Here is a 22579-nt window from a genome sequence, read left to right on the forward strand (position 1 = left end):
GCGCATGCACGCTGGAACATCACCTGTCTTCAAAATAATAGTTAGGAAGCCTTCAGACCATCTGGGGATGGTTTTTTTTTTTGGGGGGGGGGGGGGGGGTTCTCCCTAGATTACACATTTTTCTAAGATCTGGAGGTGAAGTTGTCATTCAGATCGCCATCTCTACCACCGGAGTAAATGCATCAAGGTGATGCTTTCCTGCAAGGGTCTCTTGAAAAGGCATCGTTTGGATGCCTTTTCCGATGCTTTGTGACGACTTTGTGATGACTTTCTGATGTCAAACTAACTACATAAAATTATAGATTTTCAAGAGCTAATGTTGTTGTACCTACCAGAAAACCAAAGCCCAATGGTTAGTGGGTTGTGATATCCTCTGATGGCCTGATTTCAAGTCATTTTTTTTTTTTTTTTTTTTTTTTCGAAAAATAAATTTTTAGCCTAGTTTGAGCCCATGATCCATTTCCTGATACTTTTTCGAATTGCTCAAAAAAAAAAAAAAAATAAAAAATAAAAGCATGAATATCATCTAGCAGTCAGACTATCAGTACTAAATCAAAATGATGCTCCTTATATATATATGACTGATCTTCCTTGATAATATGTTTATTCTATTAACGATTCTCAGAAGAAGAAAAAAAAGCAATCTAAAAGTGCAAGCCGCAATGAAAACAAACCCACGGCCCTGAAACACGCCTTATTCCAAGCCCACAATAAGTATCCGAATACCATGTTCCAGATGCTAACCTCCTCGAGCCAAGCAGCTGGCAGTCACATTATGTCACTCATTTGACGTCTACCATTCATTGTGAATAGAAATCCGAAGGGTCTGACTTTCTTGATTGACTTGCTTGGCTGTATACAATACAGAGGACATATGATAGCCCTTTTATACACAAACACTAATGCCTAGGGGACTCACGATGTAGCTACATGTTGGCGTATATACCGGCTAGCGCCTAGGCGTAGCCATCTTATTATTGCTCCCAGGCTCGCACCCACGATTTCAGCATTCATACAAGTACACGTACTTAGCCAGACTCCCATTAATTGACTGTCACCATTCATATACTCCACGTAGTCAGACAATCAGTGCCAAATTAAAATGATGCTCCTTATATATGCATAGCTCTTCACTGATAAGATGTTTATTCTATTAATGAATTGAAGAAAGAAAAAGAATATCTAAAAGCGCAAGCCTCAATAAAACAACGCCCCCCATGCAGGCCCCAAGATACGCCTTATTCCCACCCATCCCCCGATATCGCCATCCGAAATGCGTCTAGCTACCCCCCTCCCGCCTCCCCACCTCCATCTTTTCCCCCACCCCCTTTCTTCCCCACCCCCTCCTTCTTCCCCACCGCCAACCCCACCCCCATCCCCCCCACCCCCATCCCCCCCTCCCTCCTCCCCCTCTCCAGCACCACCCCCTCCCTAACCCTCCACCTCACCAGCTCCCCCGCACACCTCGCATCCACCGCCGAATCATGCCCCCGCGCCTCATCCTCCTCCACCTGTATCCTCCTCTCCAAATACCTCTCCACAAGATACTTCAACTTGTTCCTCATCGGCAGCCCCCTCGCATGCGGGAACAGCACCGCCGTATCCACAACCGCCCCATGACACAGCCTCAGCACGCCCAAATCATTCTCCAGCGCATGGCCCAGCAGCGGCGTCTCCGCGTCAACATAGCTCAGCAGCAGCTCGCGCGCCGCCTGCGGCGACGGCAGGATCTGCAACGGCGGCGCCTCGACCCCAGCGGCGGCGGCGGCGGCGGCGGTGGCGGTGGGGTTGATGTAGGCGGTGTGGGAGGTGGGCGTGGGCGGGTAGGGGAGGCGCACGTGCGGCGTGGCGGCCATAAGCTGCGACGGGAAGACGCCCGAGTAGCGCGAGTTGAGGTCGAGGATGCCGCCGGCGGGGCGCACGAGGGCGTCGATGACGGTGGCGCCGGAGGGGAAGGCCGTGGCCGTGAGGCGGATGAGCTCCATGCCGTGGGTGGTGTAGCACATCTCGCAGTCGAGGCAGAGGGCGCGCTCGATGGGCTCCTTTGCATTGCTGCTCTGTGGCGAGCTTTGGGGGCGGGGGGGCGTCTTGATGAACTGCCAGAGCGAGGCCAGGCGCTTGGACTCGCTGATCTTGTAGACGTGGTTGTCGCAGGTTGTGCAGCCCGCCGACTGCCCGACGCGCTGGCGGCAGCAGGTGAAGATCTTGTCGCTGTCTGTGGGCGCGCGGTTGGCGCTGGAGCCTGTGGTTTTTTGTATAGAGATAGTCAGACGTCTGTTTCGGTGATGTGAGGACGGAGTGGAAAACATACGTGATGGCCATGCGGCCCTGCCCCAGTGATATGTGCACTTCCCCCCCGAGGCCAGCTGCCCATCGCTCTCCCTCCTGCCATCAAAGACCTGGAACCTGCTCCCGCACCGATCACACGCCTCCCACCCGCCCGCAGCCTCAGCCCCCCTAAGCGCCGCCTCGACCTCCCCCGCCGTCGGCGGCTCAAGCACATATTTATACCCCTTCAACTGCGCCGGCTCCTGCAGCAGCCCCGCCAGCGCCTGCAGCTCCTCCGCGGGCGTCAGCCCCGTCTCCAGCGGCGGCTTCCCATTATCCATCCCGTGGTCCACCACCTTCCCGCCCGCCGCCGCCGCCTTCACCCCCTTGGCCCGCTCCTTCTCCTCCTCCTCCTCCTCCTTGCGCGCAGCAGCCCGCTGCCGCTTCTTCTCCTGCTCCGCCGCAAACTCGCCCGCGCTGCTGTTCTTGAGCTTCACGATCCGCTTCTTCATGGCCTGCGTGTAGATGCTGCGCATCTCGCGCGCCACGCGCTCCTCCTCGTCCAGCGCCAGCCCGAGTAGCATCTGTGCGTCCGCGCCCGCGTCCACGTCCGCGTCCCCGCTGCCGGCGTGAAGCCGCACGTACTCGGCGTGCAGCAGCGTTAGTAGCTGCAGCCGCACCGCGTGTGTCGCTGGCGACGACGGCACGAGCCGTGGGTTCAGCGACAATGGCTTCGCATCCGCCTCGGATTTAGCGGGCTGGGTAGTTTTCGCCGGCGCGCCCTTCCCGGCACTCGTCCCGTTCGTAGTCTTTGGCACCGCTGCCGACGCAGACGCAGACGCAGACGCAGCGGGCGGGCTCTTCTTGAGGATCGACCTCGGCGCGCCCAGCGCCGAACCCGCGGTCTCGACCTTTGTCTTTGTGCGCTTCACTGCCGGCGGCTGGGTGCTGTCCGCGGTGTTGGCGGCGGAGTCGGGGCCCGGTGGTGCGGCGGTGTCGTCGAGGACCCGGCGGCGCTTGTAGTCGCGTCTGTCGTCGCTGTCGGCGGGGTTGGGGTTGGGGTTGGGGTTGGTGTTGGCTTCGATGATCTTCCGGAGGCGGGGGTCGCCGGAGAGCGCTGCTGGTGGCGGAGGTGTGCGGGTGGCACTGTTGGGGTCTGCGGGGGGTTGAGGTGGAGGCGGTGAGGCTGCGGGCGGCGGGGGCGCGGTCGGGCGTGACAGGGCGTGCGAGAAGAGGCAGTGCGTCACGGTGCAGCTGCCGCGGGCGTCGAGCGCCGGGCAGGGGATGTTCTGCCAGAGCGTGAGCGGGCGGAACATGGCGGTGGTTTGGAGGTTTTGTTTGGTGTGCGGGGGAGAAAGGGAGGAAAGGGAGGAAGGCCAAGGCGCGCGTTCGGAGCTACCACGCAGTAAAGTACATGCGACGGGGTGGGGTGGCTTGTCGCGTGGTGTGGCGCTCCAGCTCTGGCTTCGAGGTCACGCCTGCAGCTACATGTACATAGCTACTTTTCTCGGCCAACAATTGCAGTACATGCATTCAACATCTGCTTCAAGACTCTTGCCGTGTAGTCGGGAAGTAAATATCGGGACATGTGCTGATTAGAGCCGGTATGCACTTTCAACCTTCTACCTCGAGGTATATGTAGGTAACTATCTACATACATGTATGGCACTACAAACCTGAAGATAAATATTAAGATCGATCCCCCCATCAAACGGCGTCTTAAAACATAGAGTCCCCCCATCTTCTCTTCTCCCCGCCCCCACCAATTACAATTAAGCTGGCACTACAGCAATCCCCAAAACATGCCGGACCGCAAGATCAAAGTAGCCCTCATCGTGTAACTACCCCACTCATTAATTAACATCATGCTGCGAGGGCGCTGCTGGCGGAGAGGGTGGTGTGGGGGGCGGTGAGGGGCGCGGTGGGGAGGGATTTGGGCGTGGATGTGGTGACGTGTGGGGGTGGGGGTGTTGGCGGGGGAGGCGTGCGCGAGGGGGGACGGCGGAGTGGGTTGAGTATGAGTGGAGGGCGCCGGAGCTGGTGGTTTAGTTGGGTGAGTTAATTGCTGATTATGGTCCTGTTTTTCTTTTTTGTTAGCTATTGAATTCGAGGATAACAAATAAGTATCCAAATATTCTTTCTTGGTGGCTGTAGTGAATATTCTTAGATTTAACAGCTAAGGAGAGCTATGAAGGGTTGTTGCAAAACGGTCAAGTCAATGATAGCAGCTAGCAGCAGTTCAATGACCCACTGAACGTGTACCACTGTTGAATTCATGAAATCAGGACGAGTCTTAGAGTTCTTAACTGATATATATCGGTGGCTAAAGCCAATAAAAGCGATGATTTTATAGCAGCCCGGACAGGACACCATTCTTCTCGACAGCGGGCTCTTTACTGCTCGACACCGTGACCTACCCAGTTAATAACCACACCCGGGTGAGTGATCGCCCATGACCCAACCCAACCCAACCCAACCCAACCCCCCTTCCTCAAGCCCACAACACAATCCAGCCCTCCCCACCGCACACACCCACTCCCACGTGCACCCCCATACCCCAAACCTCCATCTTCACCCACCACCACCACCGCCGGATCCCACGGGGAGAATAAACCAGCACCCGTCCGTCCCTCCCGCCCGCACTACCGTCTTTTCGACCCTGCCTGCGGGTATCTAGGGACCCCAAACAATCCGGGGCCGCCGGGGGGGGGGGGGGGAAGCGTCGGATTGCACGGACTAACCACGCCATACGGGGAAACTGTGGAAATAGAGTAGTAGGGCTGTAGTGCTTAGAGTGCCGTTTCTCGGTGCCGAAGAAGTGTGTTTCCCTTGGCCCGACACAAGGGACGGCCAACCCGGGAATGGACTAGCCGGATGTGGGGGGGGGGGAGGGGGGATATCACAGAATGGGCGTGTGGTTTTGCCCCCCCTGCTGAGGGTTCGTTACTCACAGCTTGTGATACGAGGCTGGCTGGGGATTTGATTGACAGGTACGTACGACCGCGGGGGGGGGGGGGGGGGCAACAGCAGTATGTAGAAAGAAAAGCCGGCTGTCACAAGGAAGGGGCCGGAAAATTGCTTTTGCGGCCGGGCCACGAGACGCAGACAGGCTCTAACGTCTCCAGCCGGCCGGTTCCCCACGGTACGTTTCCCCCGAATTGCCCAAACCCACGTCCTCTACCCCCCCCCCCCCCCTGCCTAGAGTAGGTAACCTTCTCGAGTGGTGGACCCCCCGAGTGACGGATCGCCATCGATCTATTCCCGGCGAGTGATCGGGCCAAGGGATATATCTACTACCCACCGCCCTTCAACCTTTTTTTTTTTTTTCTGCCTACTTTACTTATAGCAAAAGCACTGCCTACCGTCGATCATTGGCGCTCGTCGAAATGACGAGGACACTTGTAATTCCCTCCCTCCCCAACCCGTCCGGCTATTCAGGGCGGAGGGTTGGGCTGGGGCATGGGATATCACTCGTTGTCACGTGCTTGGCTCTGTTGGTGGTTGGCCGTGGTTTGTTGGTTCTAGGTCATCTAGGAGGAAGCAAGTAGGTACTATGGTAGAGTAGCGATTATTGTTTTCCATTCCATTATTTCTAGAGTAGAGTAATAACAACAAGCCAAGTATTCATAAGGTCTAAGTATGCATGTCCTCGTAACCCGCAAACCAAACCCCAAACTTTTTTGTCAGAAAGAAAAAGAAAAAAAAAGGGAGATTAGAAAACTGGCAAAACCAACTAGGAGAAGAGGTGAGTGTGGAGTGCAAAAAAGGGTGCATTAAATATAAAACTATCTATGCAATATTTGCAGGATAAAAAAATATAAAAAGTGGTGATAATAATAAAAGCAAAAACCCAGACGCCCCCCCATCCTGAATGATAAAAAGAAAAACATAAGAATATATATAAAAAAAAACGTAATGTAGAATGTAGGTCCGGTGTAGCTAGTAGTGGTAGTGGTAATTAAACATGATAAAAAAGACTTTTGTCGTCAAGAAAAGAAAAAAACGAAGCGAGAGAAAGGAATTAGTAAACGGAGAACCTCCTCATCTCCCTCCCCACAAGTCTGTCCAAACCGCCCTCAATCTGGCTCTCCCTCCTCAGCTCAGGCAACTTCTCAATCTCGGTCCTCTTCATCGACTCCCAAAAGGCGTTTGACTCCACCGCCGGCGAGCTCCTCGGCCTCTTCTCACTCCTCGGCGACCTCGTCAACCCATTCCCCATCTCAAAATCCTTCACTGTGGCCTCGCCATCCTCTAGCGTAAACACACCCTCCTCCGCCGCTGCAACGTTCTCCTTGACAACGTCCTCGGGGTACAGGCGGTCCAAACGGCGCTTGTGCTCCTCGAGTGCATGCTGGTTCTCGACCACCTTGCGGAAGGAATCGTCGTCCTCGTCCTCGCTCCACACAAACTCATCAACACCGTTCGTGCCCGCGCTGCCGCCGCTCCACAGTGATCGCTGCTTCTGCTCGTCGTAGTCGATCATGTCGAGAAAGTGGTTCTTGCGCTCGATCTCGCGGATGAATGCCTTCTTTGCCTCGATAGCAGAGAGGGTTGGGTCCTCGGGGGTGCTGTCTGCCTGGCTAGCGGCGCTGGCTTTGCGCTGCTCACGCACGTAGCCGACGACACGCTCCCAGCGGGCGAGGCGGGAGTCCTTGCCGATCTTGGAGACGGCGTCGGTGGTGAGGCGTGGGTGCTTGTGTGTGCTGGGACGGCGGGTCGTCTGGTACTGGTAGTGCGAGGCACCCTGGTATGCGGGAGCTGGGGGGCGAGATGAGTAGATTGTCGTGTTTCCCCGTGGGACTGCCTGCTCGGACATGAGCACCTGCTGGATTGGCGGGTTGATTGGGACGGGTGGGATGAGCGTTGAGTGATGATGGTAGTGGTTGTGCATGTGCGACGTCACTGGCGGAGGTGATGCGGGCAGGCAGATGGCTGGGTGGGGGTCATTGGGTGTGAGGACCATGAATGCCTGCGGCAGTAGGCATGCGGGAGCGCCGGAAGGCCTGGGAGGCTGCTGGACCATGGCGGCGTAGTGTGAGTTTCGCATGAGCTGGTCTGCCTGCGTGTGGTACTGGTGCTGCTGGGGGACAACGGTGGAGGACTGAATGCTGTTCAGTGCATGACGGGCAGAGCGCAGGGCATTCGAGACGTCGAGGTAGGACTGCGACTGCGGGTGGAAGTGGTGGCGTATTGGGGATGTGGGGGGAGTGGGGAACTGCTGCGCGGATGCCGGGGGTGGTGGCATGCTGCTCGTGCTGGCTGTGGCATTGGCAGAGGCGGCCGTGAGGTGGTGGAGGAGCTTGAGCTTTTTCATGGCGTTCGACATGGTGACGAGAGCTAGGCTGTATTGTATTCTTTTGCGGTATGTGCAATTAGCTGTAGTTGCTAATATTATATATCTCTATATGCTGTAATGTATTCTAAATAGATAGGATGCTGATGCTGGGTGCTGGCTCGACTTTATAAGACTCTTGATGAGTAGATATCGTGTATATATATATGCTGTGCGTGGTGGGTGCTGTGTTGATGGGGCAGGCTGCAGAAAAGGTTGTGAGAAGTCAAGACCGGCGGACTGATGGGGGGCCGTCAAACAGTTATATACACTGGCAAGAAAGAGTGAGAAGAGGAAGGAGAGAGAGAGCTCCAGACGAAAAGGGGTGATTCAAGGTGGGGGCAGCCACGAGTTTGTGATGAGTGAGAGAATGAGTGAGTGAGTTGAGCGAGGGAGTGAGAGGTTAAGCAGCTGCAGCCCAGCCTTGCAAACACTCAAAAAACACTATGCACACATACACTATGACCACCACACCCGCAATAAAGCAAGGTTACTCTCGCATACCCAGCAGCAGTCAACTCAGACACGCGGCTCTGCCCGACAGGGGCCTGCATAGTTTGCGCGTATGCGGGAGAGAACCGGAGTTACTAGGGCAGGAGTGGAAAGTGACGGGCTCCCGGTCGGTTGAGAGAGGCTGGTTGGTTGGTTGGCTCTGGAATCTGCGCGTGTGTGTGCATGTCTGTGGTTGTCTGTGTGTGTTGCGGCGAGAGAATTATCAGTCAGACAGGGATGCTGTTGATGGCCCACCGGCGACCGCTGACAGAATTGCTCCATACGGGTGATATCGGCCACGCTACGGGAAGGCGAGTAAAATCTGTCACACACACACCCTCCCTCAACCGACATCGGGATGGATAATCCGCAACACGCACGAAGAGGGAGAAGAGACGCCCAATTCAAGTTCCCACCACCACCACAACCACTACCGCCGCCGCACTACATGCATATTGGTTACGATATCGAGAAAAAAAAGGAAAAAAAGACTAGAGAGACCGAATTCTGAGACTCTGACTTCATGGATATGGAAGGAGGAGCGCATAAAAAAACCATGAAACTGAAAAATGACTTCGCTACCGGGAATTTCACCCATGTCCCGGAACAATCCCCCCACCAAAACCGCATGTCGAGCATGTTTCAACCCAAGCAAGTCAAGCAGCAAAGCAGGTATATCTACATAACTCCACACACATGTACCTACCTACAACATAAACTACCTACTCTATCTAAGTAGAGTATCCCATCCTATCCCATCCTATCCATCAATCCTGTCCATCCAGCACCACGTCGACCTATTTTGCTCATGGCTCAGGCCAATACATACGTGGATATGGTATGTTGGTCAGGTCACACACGGCCTAAAGTCGGTCGTTCGAATAGCAGGTTCCCATTCCCTATTCCCCATTCCTCGTTCACCCCCCATTTACATCCCCCCCCCACCACCACCAGCGATTATGTACTATGATAATGATTCGATACCTACTTGTCTCTCTTTTGCAAGTTTTAGGTAGAGTACGTACTTATCGAACAGCCAAAACCCCTCTTTTTATCGCTCCCTCGTATCCCATCCATTGGCTGGCTGGCTGAGGAAAACAAAATATGGGTTTGTTGTTCGTCCAGCGACAGATATAGAAACAAAGCGTAGGGCGGGGCTGCTATCTATCTATATGGTAATCTACATGTGCTGTACAAAGAGGTGCGATGGACCTAAGGGTAGCATTTCGTATCTATGATACTGAGATGCATAGCAATCCAGTCCAGTCCAGCTTCGCTTGTCTGTGTGTAGATAGAAGAGTATCTGCTCTCATACATATCAGACAGACAGGTTGGGGGCGGCAGAAACAGAAACGCTCTCGCTTGGGATTGACACGAATGAATGCCTGGCCATCTATCTATCTTACACCGTGGCAGCGCAGTCGGTAGATCATCAGGCATGGGGTACCTGAGCACAGCAGCACTAGAAAACCCCAAGTGAAAAATAAAAGTTTTTTTTCCCCGTCAGCGTGGGTGTGTGCGTTTGTAGAAAGGATGCTGTCTGTTTGTGCGATAAAAAACTTGACCAGTCACTGCCATACGACATTCGCATCGTCGACTTTTGTATGATTTAACGTTTCTGCCTGATTTCTCATACTTCCCCCACATAATTGCAATACATTACCCGCCCCCATCATATGCCATACCATAACACACCATTAAACAAAGACAAAACAAACTCAAGAGCTCCTGAGAGCTCAGATATTCAACCTCGCAACTACCGCCGGCGGTGCAATCGGGTGAAGCCGGGGTGGCCCATGTAAATATCCATCAACTCATCGATTTGAGGCTGAACCACCCACTCACCAACCCCAGCCCAGTCCAGTCCAGCGGGTAGATAGATGGTAACGCCACAAAAATAAAAAGAAATTCCGGAATGATCTGATCTCACCGTCTTTTTTTTTTTTTTTTTTTTCTTCCGAGAAATATCGAAAACATCACCAGTTTTTCCGGGTGATCTTTTTTTTTTGAGGGGAACGTGTCCTTTTGACCAAGTGATTGAAATTTGACTCCTACCTGCCAACCTGGATAGAATACCTTTACAGGCTACCCCAACAGAACAAGGAGAATCTGGGGGAAGCTAGAGTGCGATCTGCTAGCAGAAATTGATCCGAGATCCTCCTTGCGGTGGTTTCGTTGGGCATGGTTTTTCTCATACAGAGCTCTGTTGGAGTCTCGATGGTACCGCCCGTAGAGATCTACCCCCCTGGCCTGTGATTTTGATCCTTTCGATGTACTCGTAGCTACAAGGAAGGATTTTTCTTGTTGCGGTCTCAATCAATCTCCTCGCCTCTAGGAACTGTATCGGGTGAAGAGCATGGAATCGATCGAGTGATGTTACATGTATGTAGAGTTTCGTAGTCTAATAACTCCCGAAACGACGCGACGGCTATTGCCGACGACGAACACGATGTTTTTTCTAGAACGCGCCGCACGTGATCGCTACTCGGGGACCATTAAGCTCATAAGAAGAAGGGTAGGACCGGGTCTACCCGTAGCATGTACCTAGAGTACCGGCATCATCCTCTTACTACGATTGAAACAAAAGAACAACCTCCTCCCACGGGCGGGCAGGCAAGGAATATCGTTGCATTTATGGGGAGAAATCAGCCCAGCTTTACTCCGCAATTGACGGCACGGGCGTGGTATGATGGCTACATATCTATTGGAGCGTTCTTTGGATATATCTATATCCGTCTGGCTGCTTTTTAATTTGCCAGTGCTGGGACTTCAGCCTTAACAACGAATGAATATGAATGAATGCGGAGGAGAGCGGCACTCGAAACAAGTTTCCTCAGGCCATCGCGGGGAGGCTTCCGACTTCCAGTTTCGGGTTGAATTCCCCGGCTTTGGATTTTCGAAATAGAGAATCCTGTTCACCGCCTGCGCACGGGCGGGTTGGATTGCAAACCCAGGTGGCATGATAATAATCCATGCGGGTTTCTGTAAGGTAAGGTTATCAGATCTGACGTTTCATCCGGCCGCAACCATGTACTCTAACGTAGTAGTACAGCACCGGCCGGACGATCCCTAGAGTAAAGTACAAGTACTTTGGCTTGCAAGTTACCTGCCGATGGAGCGAATCCTCGGTAGAGCGGCCGGGTCCACCGCGGATTGCAAAACTGTGGATTTCGCCGGTACTTGCAATTAGCTGTGGGTATCGGGTTTGATCAAAGAGTTGCTCCAGCTCCAGCTTTTCGTGATCGTCAAACTGTACAAAGCTCTTTGTGCTAGATCGACAGACGTGCAAAACACTCAATTCCTCACTCTGACATCACATTACCTCATAGCTACATAGCTTCATGGTAATAGCTGTTGAAGCTGTCTTGGTAGCTGTGCTGCTAGTGAGAAAGATATAATCGGCAACCCCGTGGGCAGAATGATTCGATTTCTCTTTCTTCAATTCCTACCCCAAGTAAAGTGTTACTCTATCATCGTTCCACTTTAGCTTTGACTAGCAAAAAAAAAAAATCGCCTTAGTTTACCGGGTCCATTTCTTATCTCATTTTCGTATCTAGGATCGAATCATCTCATACGATCCCATCCCATCCGTTCATCCTAGGCCTCCCGAGGTCACTTCGTAGGGCAGAGGAAGAAGAAGCTTAGGACGAAAACCAGATATATCTATTCTCCCCGGAATTAGTTGAAATTTCCAATATGCCGTCTACGCACAAGGTACAAATCCTATCAATTAATCTTACCCACTATCAATAGCTTAATACCATGCCCATAACTCTTACCGCTACCTATACCGCCCATTCCACGTACTCCCCGCATCACCCTCACCACCGCCCCGTCCCCTTCACACACACAATCTTTCCCCCCGACCCAGCGCACCATTCTAACACCGCACAGAGTAACCCAACCCACGGCCAAAAAGTCAGCACCGACCCCTCCGGTCGCCGCTCCCCGAAATACGAGCACAGCGGTCCCGTCGCCAAGGACTCACTCGCCGCCGATTCTCTCCGCGCGGGTGGCTCCTTCTCCGCTGGCGGCCCCACGGGAATCTCTGGCTCCTCCGGTTTAGGAGGCACATTTGCCGTTGACCCAAGAGAGGGCGGGGGGAATGTCAGGACGCTGCATGCCGGGAAGGAGGGCCTCGAGGGGGGTCTGGGTCATGCGGATAGGCAGGTGAGGGAAAAGACGAAGGAGTGCGGTGACTTCTCGGGGAGTGGGAGTATGGGCGCGTATAACGTGTCAGCGGGAGAGTTTGAAAGTTTGAATACCGAGGGCGGCAGGATCGGAGCGTCCAGTGGTGGGGGAGGACTGGGGGCCTCAAAGTATTCGGGCGGTGATAGTACCGCCGGCGAGGGGCGTGGATCTAGGCAGACTGCTGGGTCGACTACTACAACTACGAGTGGTGGACATGGTAATCCCAGCAAGAAGGTCCCGCATACCGCACGAAATGAAGAGACACTGGAGCCAGGACTGGATTGGTCGAAGGTGCCGAAGGACACTAAAATAACAACCGATATCGATAGTAACGAGGACCCAGGCCGTGCCGGGGCGATCCATATGCTTGCGCAGAAGGCAAAGAGGGATTATGCTATGGGTACCACAAGGGGTAAAGGTGGTGACAATGAGAATCGTTTTGATTTGTTGAATGATAGTGAGGGCGCTCCTGGGACGGAGAAGCCTAGCAGGACTTTAAGTTTGTAGTTTTAGGGGATTGATTTCTCTTCTTAGTTTTATTACGTGTTGTTTTGAAAGGACTCACAGGTTGTAGGATATGTATAGGATTATTATGAATTACGAGATTCGATTGTGGTTCAATAACATTTGTCGTGTATAGATCAAGTGACTAAGCCTCTTTTGGATGTCAATGATTGATGGAACCGGTTGATTTTTCGAAGCAGCCTGGGGGTTGGTCTAAAGTTACAGAGTATCGATAAGAGAATGCGAGAGTAAAAGAATTGGTGACCGGAGCACACACCACCAGAACCGCGGTTAAGAATGCGAGACTTTTGAATCTTAAATTATCTAGTTTCCCTTCCCGTCATTGCTAGAGTTAGCAAGTTTTATACATGAGAAGTAGAACCGATCTGGAATCTCACCCGGAGCCCGAGAAAGAAAAAAGATATGATACATGTATCCCTCTTACATTACTCCTAATGTAGCGATTAAAGTCACTGAAACTGGTTGATACCCGAATAGCATTTGCCATCGATATAAAATGAATTACTCTTCACGGGGGCACGCTGATACCCTCATCAATAGTATCTGTTCCTTGAGTAGTCTAACCTATATACTCGAGAGAGGCTATTCTCAATGATCCTGTCTTATGGCAGTCGACGTCTATCTGATGGTACTCAGAGACTGGTTTCTGGCAATGGAGAATTAGAGCTTCTCGTAAATAGCTACCTGCAACAAATGTCCCAGCACAGTGCGCTATCCGAGACCGAGGCCCTTTACGCCTCGCCGTCGCTTGCAAGGAATCAGAAACCTCGAAGGCCCAGGATATGTATACCCCTATAAGGTCGATAGCCTTGATGGCTTTGGCTTTCAACAATCAAAATAGTGGCTAATTTGGTCCCTTCACCTACGTCTTTGATAAATTAACACTGTCTAATTCATTTTAAGAAATAACGGGAATAGGGCTTGATGAAGAACCTGGGATGATGATAATGCAAGACACAATTTCCACCTCTTTACCGGTCCAAACAAGCCATCCCGATGGATAGAGAGGAGGACCAACAGATAGCTAAATGCGATTGATTGGTTTGCTATATATCTGCTTACCTGAATTGGGCGAAGAAGTGTTGGATTGAAGGGTGGAAACGCCTAGCCATGGTGCCAGTGGTGAAAAGTACATGTATGGTAATTCGGAAATCTACATCTCACCCACAAAGGCCGAGCAATGGTGGGCACTACATGTAATTGCTGTATACATTTATAATCACAACTGGGCTGAGGGTGGAAAAGGTACACGTATTCCAGTGAAGAATCTAGCGCGGTTTAAAGCACCACAGAAAAACGAAAGGTACCCATACGGGGTGTAGTTACATACCTGTCCTTCTTTCTGTTCTCCACTAATGCCCTCTTCAAAGTTCCGTCTCTTCTTCATCACCACGGACCTCATAGCTAACACAACCTTATCCTGAACAACTTACCATTGTAGCTTCTTGTATTACAAGGCTGGTAATGGCTTCCATAAACCCTTGGGCGTATCCCGGTGAAAGTTCGAAAAATGTTGGAACGTTGCCTCATCAGCACTATTCAGAGGCCCAAAAAATAATGAACAGGAAGCGGATGGAGGCTATGCAGAAAGGATTGATGAATCTTAACTTATATCAGGAGGCTCCCTCTCGTATGTCATACCTACATGCACCTTGAATTGGATCGGCTACTAATTCGAATACATAGCAGCCTTTTTGACTATGCCTGTCCCTGAAGGCCATCAAATAAGTGCCGGATGTCTTTACGTTGATGAGCAGTGGAAGATGATCAGTAAAACCCCCCAAAATCCATTTACTGATAAAACTTGGACCATGAACCCTCCAGCAAGTATGTGCAAATAAAAATCTCCGCTCATTCTTAAAGTACTAAATTTGTTATAGCATACGATCCCGTTCAATCTAAGGATTTAGATACCATCTTCAACTATGACAGTGATAGTACACCCATCGAAAAACAATCCTTCTCAGAGCCAACGATATACGACCTTCCATGGACCAATGTTTCGATTGATCCTATGAAGTCTTGGCTACCTCCCCCACCTAACCGCGCTGAAGCTTGGTATATGGATCCAGTAGAGCTTGCTGCTCGTAGATATGAATGGAGGGGTGCTAAAGAAGAGGCTTCAAAGCTTCGTGCCAAGTTTCAACCTTTGAGTCTTCTTCATCGATGGGCTCTTCAATGGCACATCTGGGCGGAAAAACAGCAAGCAGCCAAAGGTTTGTTTTGAGTTTCACTTGGGAATCTACATTACTTACTAATGCTTCGTCCTCTCATCAATCACAGATCCTCCCAAGGAAACAAAAATTAACTCTAGATCTATTTCTAAAGGAACTACAACAACTGCCTCTCGAGTAAGCAGTTATGAAAAGCCTAGGGTGAAGTTTATCCAGTATCCAGAGTGGGCGACAGATACCAGTTTAAAAGGTAAGTCAGATATGTTTTTTTCCATGTTATCGCTAATTCAGTATCCATAAGTCGATCGTTTGGGTTCTTCCTATATCAATGAGCCACCTACGGTGAAATTCAACTACGCTCAAGGTTTGTCTAGTATATGAACTTTACTCTGAAGAATTCCCCAGCCAAGTCTTCGGTTTTTCTAATCAATGTACTACTAGATAAAATCTCTCTCTCTACATCGCAGGAGGATCAAAACAGAAGGGGGAAACATAACCAGAAAAGCGGCGATCAGCCTTCTACACAGCCGACCAATGCCCCCACAACTCACCATAGAAGGGTTGAACCCGAGGCGGTCAACATTGTTGATATTCCACTAAAACCCTGCGTTCTTGATACTGAACGTATCATCCCTCAAGTACTGAAAGATAGAGTCTTTCATAGCCATTTGCCGAACGGTTTAGGATCCCTAGATAATCTCGATACAGATAATATAAATAAGGATAATGATGAACCTGTTGCCTATAGGACCCATGCTAGGTGGGTTCTAGATGGTAATTTTATGAGCGATGACTCAGAAGACGACGATATCACTGAGACATCAGCTGCTCCTCATCATATATCCCACGAACTACAAAGGTGCTCTTCAGAGGCATTTAAAAAGCTTCTTCAACCATCACCAGATATTTCCTATGATAGTGCTTGGAATGATCCGTTTTTTCTTGAGGATTCTGGTTCTTCGGACTTTTCTATCAGTGATAGCTCGCTCATATCAAATGATAGCGAATTCCCTGTGATCAGTGGTGAAGAACTTGAGAAAATACTCGAGGAGGCAAAAGGAACAACTCAATTCCACAAATGGCAAAATGCACCTCCTTCTATGCACCAAAAAGAGTTTAAGAAATTGATCAATCTTCATAGGTTTGCTACGGAGTCGGAAGCTAAGAACCAGAAGCGTTGGAAATCCAAGGAAAAGATGGAAAAATCCGGAGATACCAGAGCGACTATTGATTCTGGTTTCCTTGGCTCCTCGGAACCATCTAGTCCCACAACCCTCGGCCAGGATCCATCATTTTCAAGCAGTACGAGTATGAAGCCAAATTCCGAAATTGATGCTCTTGCTGAAAGCTATCATGCACATGCATATGCCCAACCCGATACTCTGGGGGTAAGGCCAAAACCTATCTCCAAGCAAGATGATTACACTTGTATCACCCATGATGATATCAAATTCTTGAGAGAACTCAAAAGAAAGTTTTCCGAGGGGGCACTTATTCATCAGGCTCCAACAGCGCAGGAGTTTATCCCCAAAACCGAGGCAATTCCAGTCAAGCCTCCTCAAAACATTGTGCAGGATAATCTGTCTCTCCGTGATGTTTTTATGACCGCCAAACCTTTCCCTAGTATCAGCTATCGAATTGACCATGAATATACAAACATGTTCTCCGGGTGTAATAAAGATCAAGAGAATAATAACTTAGAGCAATTACAGAAAGGCTATGATGGACCGGCACCAAAAAGGCATCATATGACAACTCCATTCGGGGATGTTTCTTTTCATCCTGGATCCGCTGATTATCATCCATTCTTTCACGCAACCAAATCCTCAACTTTCAAGAAGTTGGTCGTTAGTACGGGGAGGTTTTGGAACCTGGGGGCCAATATTTCTCTCAGTGGATTTTGGGTTACGGAAAGATTATTCATTACAGCGCTGAATTTTCATCCCTGGGCTCCCAGCACAGCGGTCCAGTCTTTTCAGGATCAAATTGAGGATTTTGAGTCGCGTAATAACGGGATTGATATTTTTGTCTCGAATGGCTACCTTAACTGGTCCAATCCCAGTGATGACCCAGAGGCTATCAAAGTAATTTTGAGAGCATGGGATATCTCTGCAAGAATAGCAATCTTTGAGCCTGAAGACAAACAGAAAGTTGCGAAGGACTTTGTTGGAATTGATATGTTAATCGAAGAAGATGTAACACCTGGCCACAGCGGGGCAAACATTGCCACAATTGGTTATAATCCCATGGATGCAGCAAAGAATGATCCATTGGGGTTGAGGATACTTATTCCTGGCCATAGATCCGTTACATTTGGCGATATTACAATCTGTGGGGGTCTCCGTAAAAATATAACCAAATCCTCTTCAGTCTTTGCTAGGCTAGACTCGGGATTTTCCCATGGTGCATATGGACGCATGTGTGTGGTTATCGAAGGATCTAAAGAATCGGGTTTTATAATTGGCATTGGTATTTAAGCAGATCTCTTCGGTTTAGGTTTTATGTACTGACCTTCATAATAGTGAGTGGACAATGCGAAGAACAGGGTCTTAATCGGCCTGAGGCCCTGAGTGATTTCGTCAGCACGTTCCCAATCGGATTCAAGGCTGAACTGAGAAGACTTTTGAAGTTCTGAAAATCTAAACCCTGTGTGGTTTAGTAAGCGTGTTTAATGATTGTGATGGATATTGTGTGAACGCTTTGCTTTTGCTTCGGTGTATTTTATTTTTATGAGCTTAGGATTTATGCTGCCGTTTTTTTTTTTTTTTTTTTTTTTATCTCGGGCTATGATCATGAAGAGAAACGTTAACACTTGCTTGAGTACGTACTTAGTACTTATTAAATGAAATATGAAAATTTGCTGTAGAAAAATACTACCTTGATGTTGCGTTGGCAGGTTTTTTTGTTAACCACCAACACGGTCCTCTCTAATTCACTACATGTAGTAATACGTTCACCACCAGCTACTCCTCTAATATAGTTAATTCTCGCGACAAATATTTACCTTAGCAGGATTTCGATCAATCCATTGAGAATATGGTTTTGCGCCGTTCTCTGATGATAAAAGGGGAATCAAGAGTGATGAGGGTGGTAATGCATGTGATTCTTTACGGGATTGATAGGGTAGATGGTATTATTATAAGACCTTATAGCTTGAGAGAGCCCTTGTCTCGGATTTCCCCAAGAAGCATTTCTACCATTTAGGATTGAATATAGTTTTCTTGTGAAATTCATTTACGAGTGATATTTTATGTTCCAAAATCACCTCACGGATCTTCGAATGATTAGGGTTAACGAGTAGCCTCTCTAAATACTCTACATGCTTTATTATCCATTATCGTCTTCTATCATTCGCCTCCTCCTTCAATCCTTATCGGTGTATTTCCGAAGCTCTCCAGTCCTCTGCTAACTACTCCCTCAGCGCCTCCGCCCATACCTAGATCGCCCCTCATCTTCTCATATTGCTCCCCGGCAACCCTCAGTCTTTCTTGGACCATATTCTCTCTCTCGGCAATTTCATTCTTTTCGGCCTGTAGACTCTCTGCCATCTTCAGTGTCTGCCCCCTCCTAAATTCCATAGCCGCAAGTGAATCCTGCAGCCTCTTCATCGCATCCTTTAAGCTAGGTAACGGGGTTACATGAGGCGGTTGTCGTGTTAGCAACTCAAGGTCAGACGCTACAGATCCGGGACCATTTGACGAAAATGCTCCCTTTCTGATCTGATCACGTTCCCACTCTTCCTCTAAACTGTCTTTGGAAACAACAGAGTCGGCATCGGATACTACACCTTCTGCCTCGTCGATTGCATCACGAATACCCTTACGGCGGATAATCTCCTGCCTACGCTGAGCGGATTTGCCACCGAGAACAATACGTTCGTCTTCGACGTATTTCTCCATCTCCTCGTCCTCATCAAGCGGTACTAGCCGCGACTTTTTCTTCTTACTCTTGAGCAGAATCTCGTTGGAATTATCGTCCGAGTCTCCGTCGAGCGAGATGAAGTCGCCCGCCTTTGTTCGTGTCGATTTCTCGGCCCGCCGCGCTTTGAGAACTCGGACAAGCCCTTCGTCCAGAATACCTGTTGTTCCTGCGGGGGCGACGTCGGTGTATCTGGTGACGACGCTCTGGTTCTGATTTCCCTTCTCCACGACCGCCATCACATCATCGTCCATGATCATATCATAGTCCCCGCTCTCCTGTTCTTCTTCTTCCGGCCCAGGTATAGGTGCTGTTGGGGTGCTGCTCTTTAGCTCTTCGAGATATTCCTTCGAGTAGCTTGGCCTTTCTGTCGCTGTGGCGTTGAGCTGGTCTATCCCTACAACGCCAGCCGCGAGCCCAGATTTGCGCGCTGCATTACGCTCAATAGCTTTCCGGCTCAGGGCAGACTTTTTGGGCACGAATGCTGGGGTTTCTGAGTCGGCGGTATCGGAGGAGGCAGCTTCGGCGTCAGGTCCGCCGAAAGAGAGGCGTAGGGTTGCTTTTTTCTTTTTTGTAATTTTTGGACGGGGAGCTGTAGAGTGAGAAATTAGCTATGAACTACCTGTTTAAGGCCTAGGGTTAGGCGGGAGAGGCAGATACCTTCTGTAGGCTTCTCTAAAGAATTGTCTTCGTCCTCCTCATTCTCATCTGCCTCAATTTTCCTAGCTTTCGGGCGGCGCGACGCGAATGAGGACCTCATGATTGGAGTGTTGTTAAGTTAAAGTAGTGAATATGCAAAGACTTGAGGTCAGCTCCTCCGATCTGGTTACCAAACACCGCCCAGGAAGTCGCGACGACGGCCAGTTCCTTCGAGCTAGTGACGTCGGGAGACCCTGGTTCAGTTAGCCGCATACACGCGCTTCCAACGCCAAGACTCGACTGACAACGTCTCAAGCCTCCAACACGTTAATCTCAGGCTTCCATTCCCCTCCAACACCTCACCCCCCACTCACGTCCGTCATTCTCTATACACCAAACTCAAAGATGCCACAAGCTCAGCCAGAACTCAAGAAGGTAGGAGAGAACCCTCTGGTCCTAATGGCAGTCGCTAACTGGTTGGCAGTACCTCGATAAGCGTCTTTTCGTGCAGCTCAATGGCAGCCGCAAGGTCATTGGCGTGCTTAGAGGATACGATGTAGCTCTCCCTCTGTAGCTTCCTTTTCTGCTACCTCTTCGTTAGCTGTGCCACGGAACTCTGTGGGTACAGCTTGGTCTGGACGGAATGCTAACGAGGGGTAATCTAGGTCTTTCTAAACATCGTTCTTGACGATGCTGTCGAGGAGAAGGATGGCGGTGAGAAGGTTCGCATCGGCACAGTCGTGATAAGGGGAAACTCAGTTGTCATGTTGGAGGTACGTTCTGAGCCCACTCCTAATCCCAATTGTTCCTGTAGTACGGCCAGACTGACATTGCTTTTGTTTATAGGCACTCGAAAGAATAAACTAAAACCTATAAGAAATGAACTGGAACGATACGCGGATAATATATTAGGACGAAATTGCCATGGGATAGGAAAGGGCTGCTACGTATAAAGAATGCTGCACGGGTCAGGCCAATTAGGCTGGTTGGGCTGCTCGGAACTTATAAAATACAGCTATCAAAAAGTGTTTTGGACCGATACCCTACCGGAAATCCGTTCCATCGCTGAGCATTCTGTCTTTGTTGTTGGTTTCTCCAGTGAAATTGATAATATCTAGTAGCTGTAGTTTTGGCTCGTGACTAGACGTAGATATAAACAGTACAAATCACTATCAGATTTCCCCATACTTATGGAACCAGAATATAAACGAGTTAAAAATGATTTTAATAACTACAATTTAGCCCTAATAATTATACAAACTAAGGCAGATATATGCCCTAGCACCCTATGACCGTCCCATGAAAAAAGTACCCAAAAGAAAGATTCCATCTACCCAGCCTTAACCTCCCTCAAAGGCTCCAACGCCGGCGCCGCACTCCTCGTCTGCTTCGCCTCCAACTCCACCTTCGCATACCACGCACCTCCCGCCAACGTCAAGCAGATCCCCGACACATTCAACCAGCTGACCGCAAGCCCCCAAAACATGATACTCAACACAATGGTCAGTATCTGCTTGACATTCGCCGCGACCGTCATTGTCAGAGCGCCCGTCTTCTTGTTTGCCGTGAAACTGATCACATTGAGCGCAAACGCAATCGCGCCATTGACCGCCAGAATAAGAATATCTCTGCTACCCATATGCTCGCCCGCATACACCTCCAAGCGCTCAATCTCCCCAGTGCAGTATGCGTAGATGAGGGTCTGGACGAGAGCCAGGGGGCTCATGCGGAAAAGGAGCTCGAGTGGGGAGAGACGCAGGCCAGATGTCTGGATGCGGTTTGTGACGACGGTCTTGAGCGCGGCGAGGAAGGCACCGAGGAGGGTGAGGATGAAGCCGAGAGGGGTAAAGTAATAGTCACCAAAGGTGGCGAGAGCGACACCGAGAACGACGGGGATTAGGGAGATGTAGGTGAGGCGGGAGTAGGTCTTGGAGAAGAAGACGGCGTAGATAATGACGGTGAAGAAGGGGGTGGTGGCCCGGACGATCTGGTGGAAGGGAATTGTTACGAGATTTCTAGGGAACGGTTAGTATGAGTTCTTATAATGTTTTTTTGTTCAAGTAATAATATTCTTAGGCTTAAAGTAGAAAGAATAGTATCATGCTCAAGATATCATTGCCCGATATATGATTGATTTCTGCCATAGCATTTGACAGAAATACCTCCAGGGCAGAACAAGTAAGACGGAAAAAAGAGACAATGAGACATACAATGAGACATTACTGATAGCGATATTAATCGTATACAGTATCGAGAACAAAAGCATCACCAAGTTCTCCTGGTCAGTGAGCTGCGTCAACTGGAATGACCCTCGCATATAAAATATCGTACACCCGATGGTACCACAGAGAGCATGGATTCCCGTTAACAAGTATGGGAACGGAAACTAATAATTTAGTTGTTAGTTATTATTGTTACTACTACTATTAAAAAAGTTCCTGACAGTTGATCATTTCCGGTTGTTGGGTGGATCCAACAATATAACAGGGGAGCAGGAAAATCAGTACTGCACCTTTCCCATGACAGCCTTATTGTAAAGCGTCAACGCTAGGTTGAGGGCAAAGTATATTGTGAGCCATGCATATTTCGCTCGCACCGAGTCCTGCGGTTGCTGGGCATCGGATGCGTTTTTGGTTGCCTGGGAAGAGCTCGAAGAAGCAGCAGAAGAGGAAATCGGCAAGAGCCGAGTATTTTGGTCAGAAGAAGAAGTCATGTCGACAACGTAATATGATTCAAGAGAGTGTGGGGAAACAAGTTAACCTCAAAGAAAGACTAGAAGAAAAAGAGGGTAAGATCCAAAGAGAACAATTAAGCAGAAAGGCTAGGTATTTAGAGTAAGTAGAGGGGGACGTTGTCGGACGTCTTTGGCCCGGGTTCTTAAGTGAGCACCCCCCCAAGCATCATTTACAATTATCTGCTTGCACTCTAGCCTCAAATCCCCCAATCCCTAACGCAATTCAACTTCTTGGGCCCGGGAGACGTACCCCTTGTCGGGAAGCTGGCTTGGGACTCTTGGCTCTGAAGCTTTAACGCCTAACGG

General features: G+C 49.9%; 7 protein-coding genes across 7 annotated transcripts; 3 read left to right on the forward strand and 4 right to left on the reverse strand.

Annotated features, from left to right (window-relative positions):
• Positions 1 to 1283: 1283 nt before the first annotated feature.
• On the reverse strand, positions 1284 to 3584 carry H6S33_009206 (uncharacterized protein; the record flags this gene model as incomplete). Its single annotated transcript, XM_044840576.1, has 2 exons — positions 1284 to 2242; positions 2312 to 3584. The coding sequence occupies 2 exons, from the start codon at positions 3582 to 3584 to the stop codon at positions 1284 to 1286; spliced, it is 2232 nt and encodes a 743-aa protein (XP_044698021.1).
• Positions 3585 to 6289: 2705 nt separating this feature from the next.
• On the reverse strand, positions 6290 to 7594 carry H6S33_009207 (uncharacterized protein; the record flags this gene model as incomplete). Its single annotated transcript, XM_044840577.1, has 1 exon — positions 6290 to 7594. The coding sequence occupies one exon, from the start codon at positions 7592 to 7594 to the stop codon at positions 6290 to 6292; it is 1305 nt and encodes a 434-aa protein (XP_044698022.1).
• Positions 7595 to 11854: 4260 nt separating this feature from the next.
• On the forward strand, positions 11855 to 12790 carry H6S33_009208 (uncharacterized protein; the record flags this gene model as incomplete). Its single annotated transcript, XM_044840578.1, has 1 exon — positions 11855 to 12790. One exon carries the CDS (start codon positions 11855 to 11857, stop codon positions 12788 to 12790), a length of 936 nt encoding a protein of 311 aa, XP_044698023.1.
• A 1482-nt stretch (positions 12791 to 14272) lies between these two features.
• On the forward strand, positions 14273 to 17617 carry H6S33_009209 (uncharacterized protein; the record flags this gene model as incomplete). The annotated part of the gene is made up of 7 exons (XM_044840579.1): positions 14273 to 14438; positions 14495 to 14635; positions 14689 to 15024; positions 15092 to 15232; positions 15284 to 15346; positions 15424 to 17451; positions 17505 to 17617. The coding sequence occupies 7 exons, from the start codon at positions 14273 to 14275 to the stop codon at positions 17615 to 17617; spliced, it is 2988 nt and encodes a 995-aa protein (XP_044698024.1).
• Positions 17618 to 18329: 712 nt separating this feature from the next.
• On the reverse strand, positions 18330 to 19660 carry H6S33_009210 (uncharacterized protein; the record flags this gene model as incomplete). The annotated part of the gene is made up of 2 exons (XM_044840580.1): positions 18330 to 19492; positions 19561 to 19660. The coding sequence occupies 2 exons, from the start codon at positions 19658 to 19660 to the stop codon at positions 18330 to 18332; spliced, it is 1263 nt and encodes a 420-aa protein (XP_044698025.1).
• A 284-nt stretch (positions 19661 to 19944) lies between these two features.
• Positions 19945 to 20406, forward strand: H6S33_009211 (uncharacterized protein; the record flags this gene model as incomplete). The annotated part of the gene is made up of 4 exons (XM_044840581.1): positions 19945 to 19974; positions 20024 to 20095; positions 20205 to 20312; positions 20386 to 20406. The coding sequence occupies 4 exons, from the start codon at positions 19945 to 19947 to the stop codon at positions 20404 to 20406; spliced, it is 231 nt and encodes a 76-aa protein (XP_044698026.1).
• A 463-nt stretch (positions 20407 to 20869) lies between these two features.
• Positions 20870 to 22252, reverse strand: H6S33_009212 (uncharacterized protein; the record flags this gene model as incomplete). The annotated part of the gene is made up of 3 exons (XM_044840582.1): positions 20870 to 21554; positions 21750 to 21925; positions 22052 to 22252. 3 exons carry the CDS (start codon positions 22250 to 22252, stop codon positions 20870 to 20872), a joined length of 1062 nt encoding a protein of 353 aa, XP_044698027.1.
• Between the last annotated feature and the right edge of the window lie 327 nt (positions 22253 to 22579).

Source organism: Morchella sextelata (genome assembly GCF_020137385.1).
Source record: "Morchella sextelata strain SCLS chromosome Unknown scls_3, whole genome shotgun sequence".
Classification (NCBI taxonomy): Eukaryota; Fungi; Ascomycota; class Pezizomycetes; order Pezizales; family Morchellaceae; genus Morchella; species Morchella sextelata.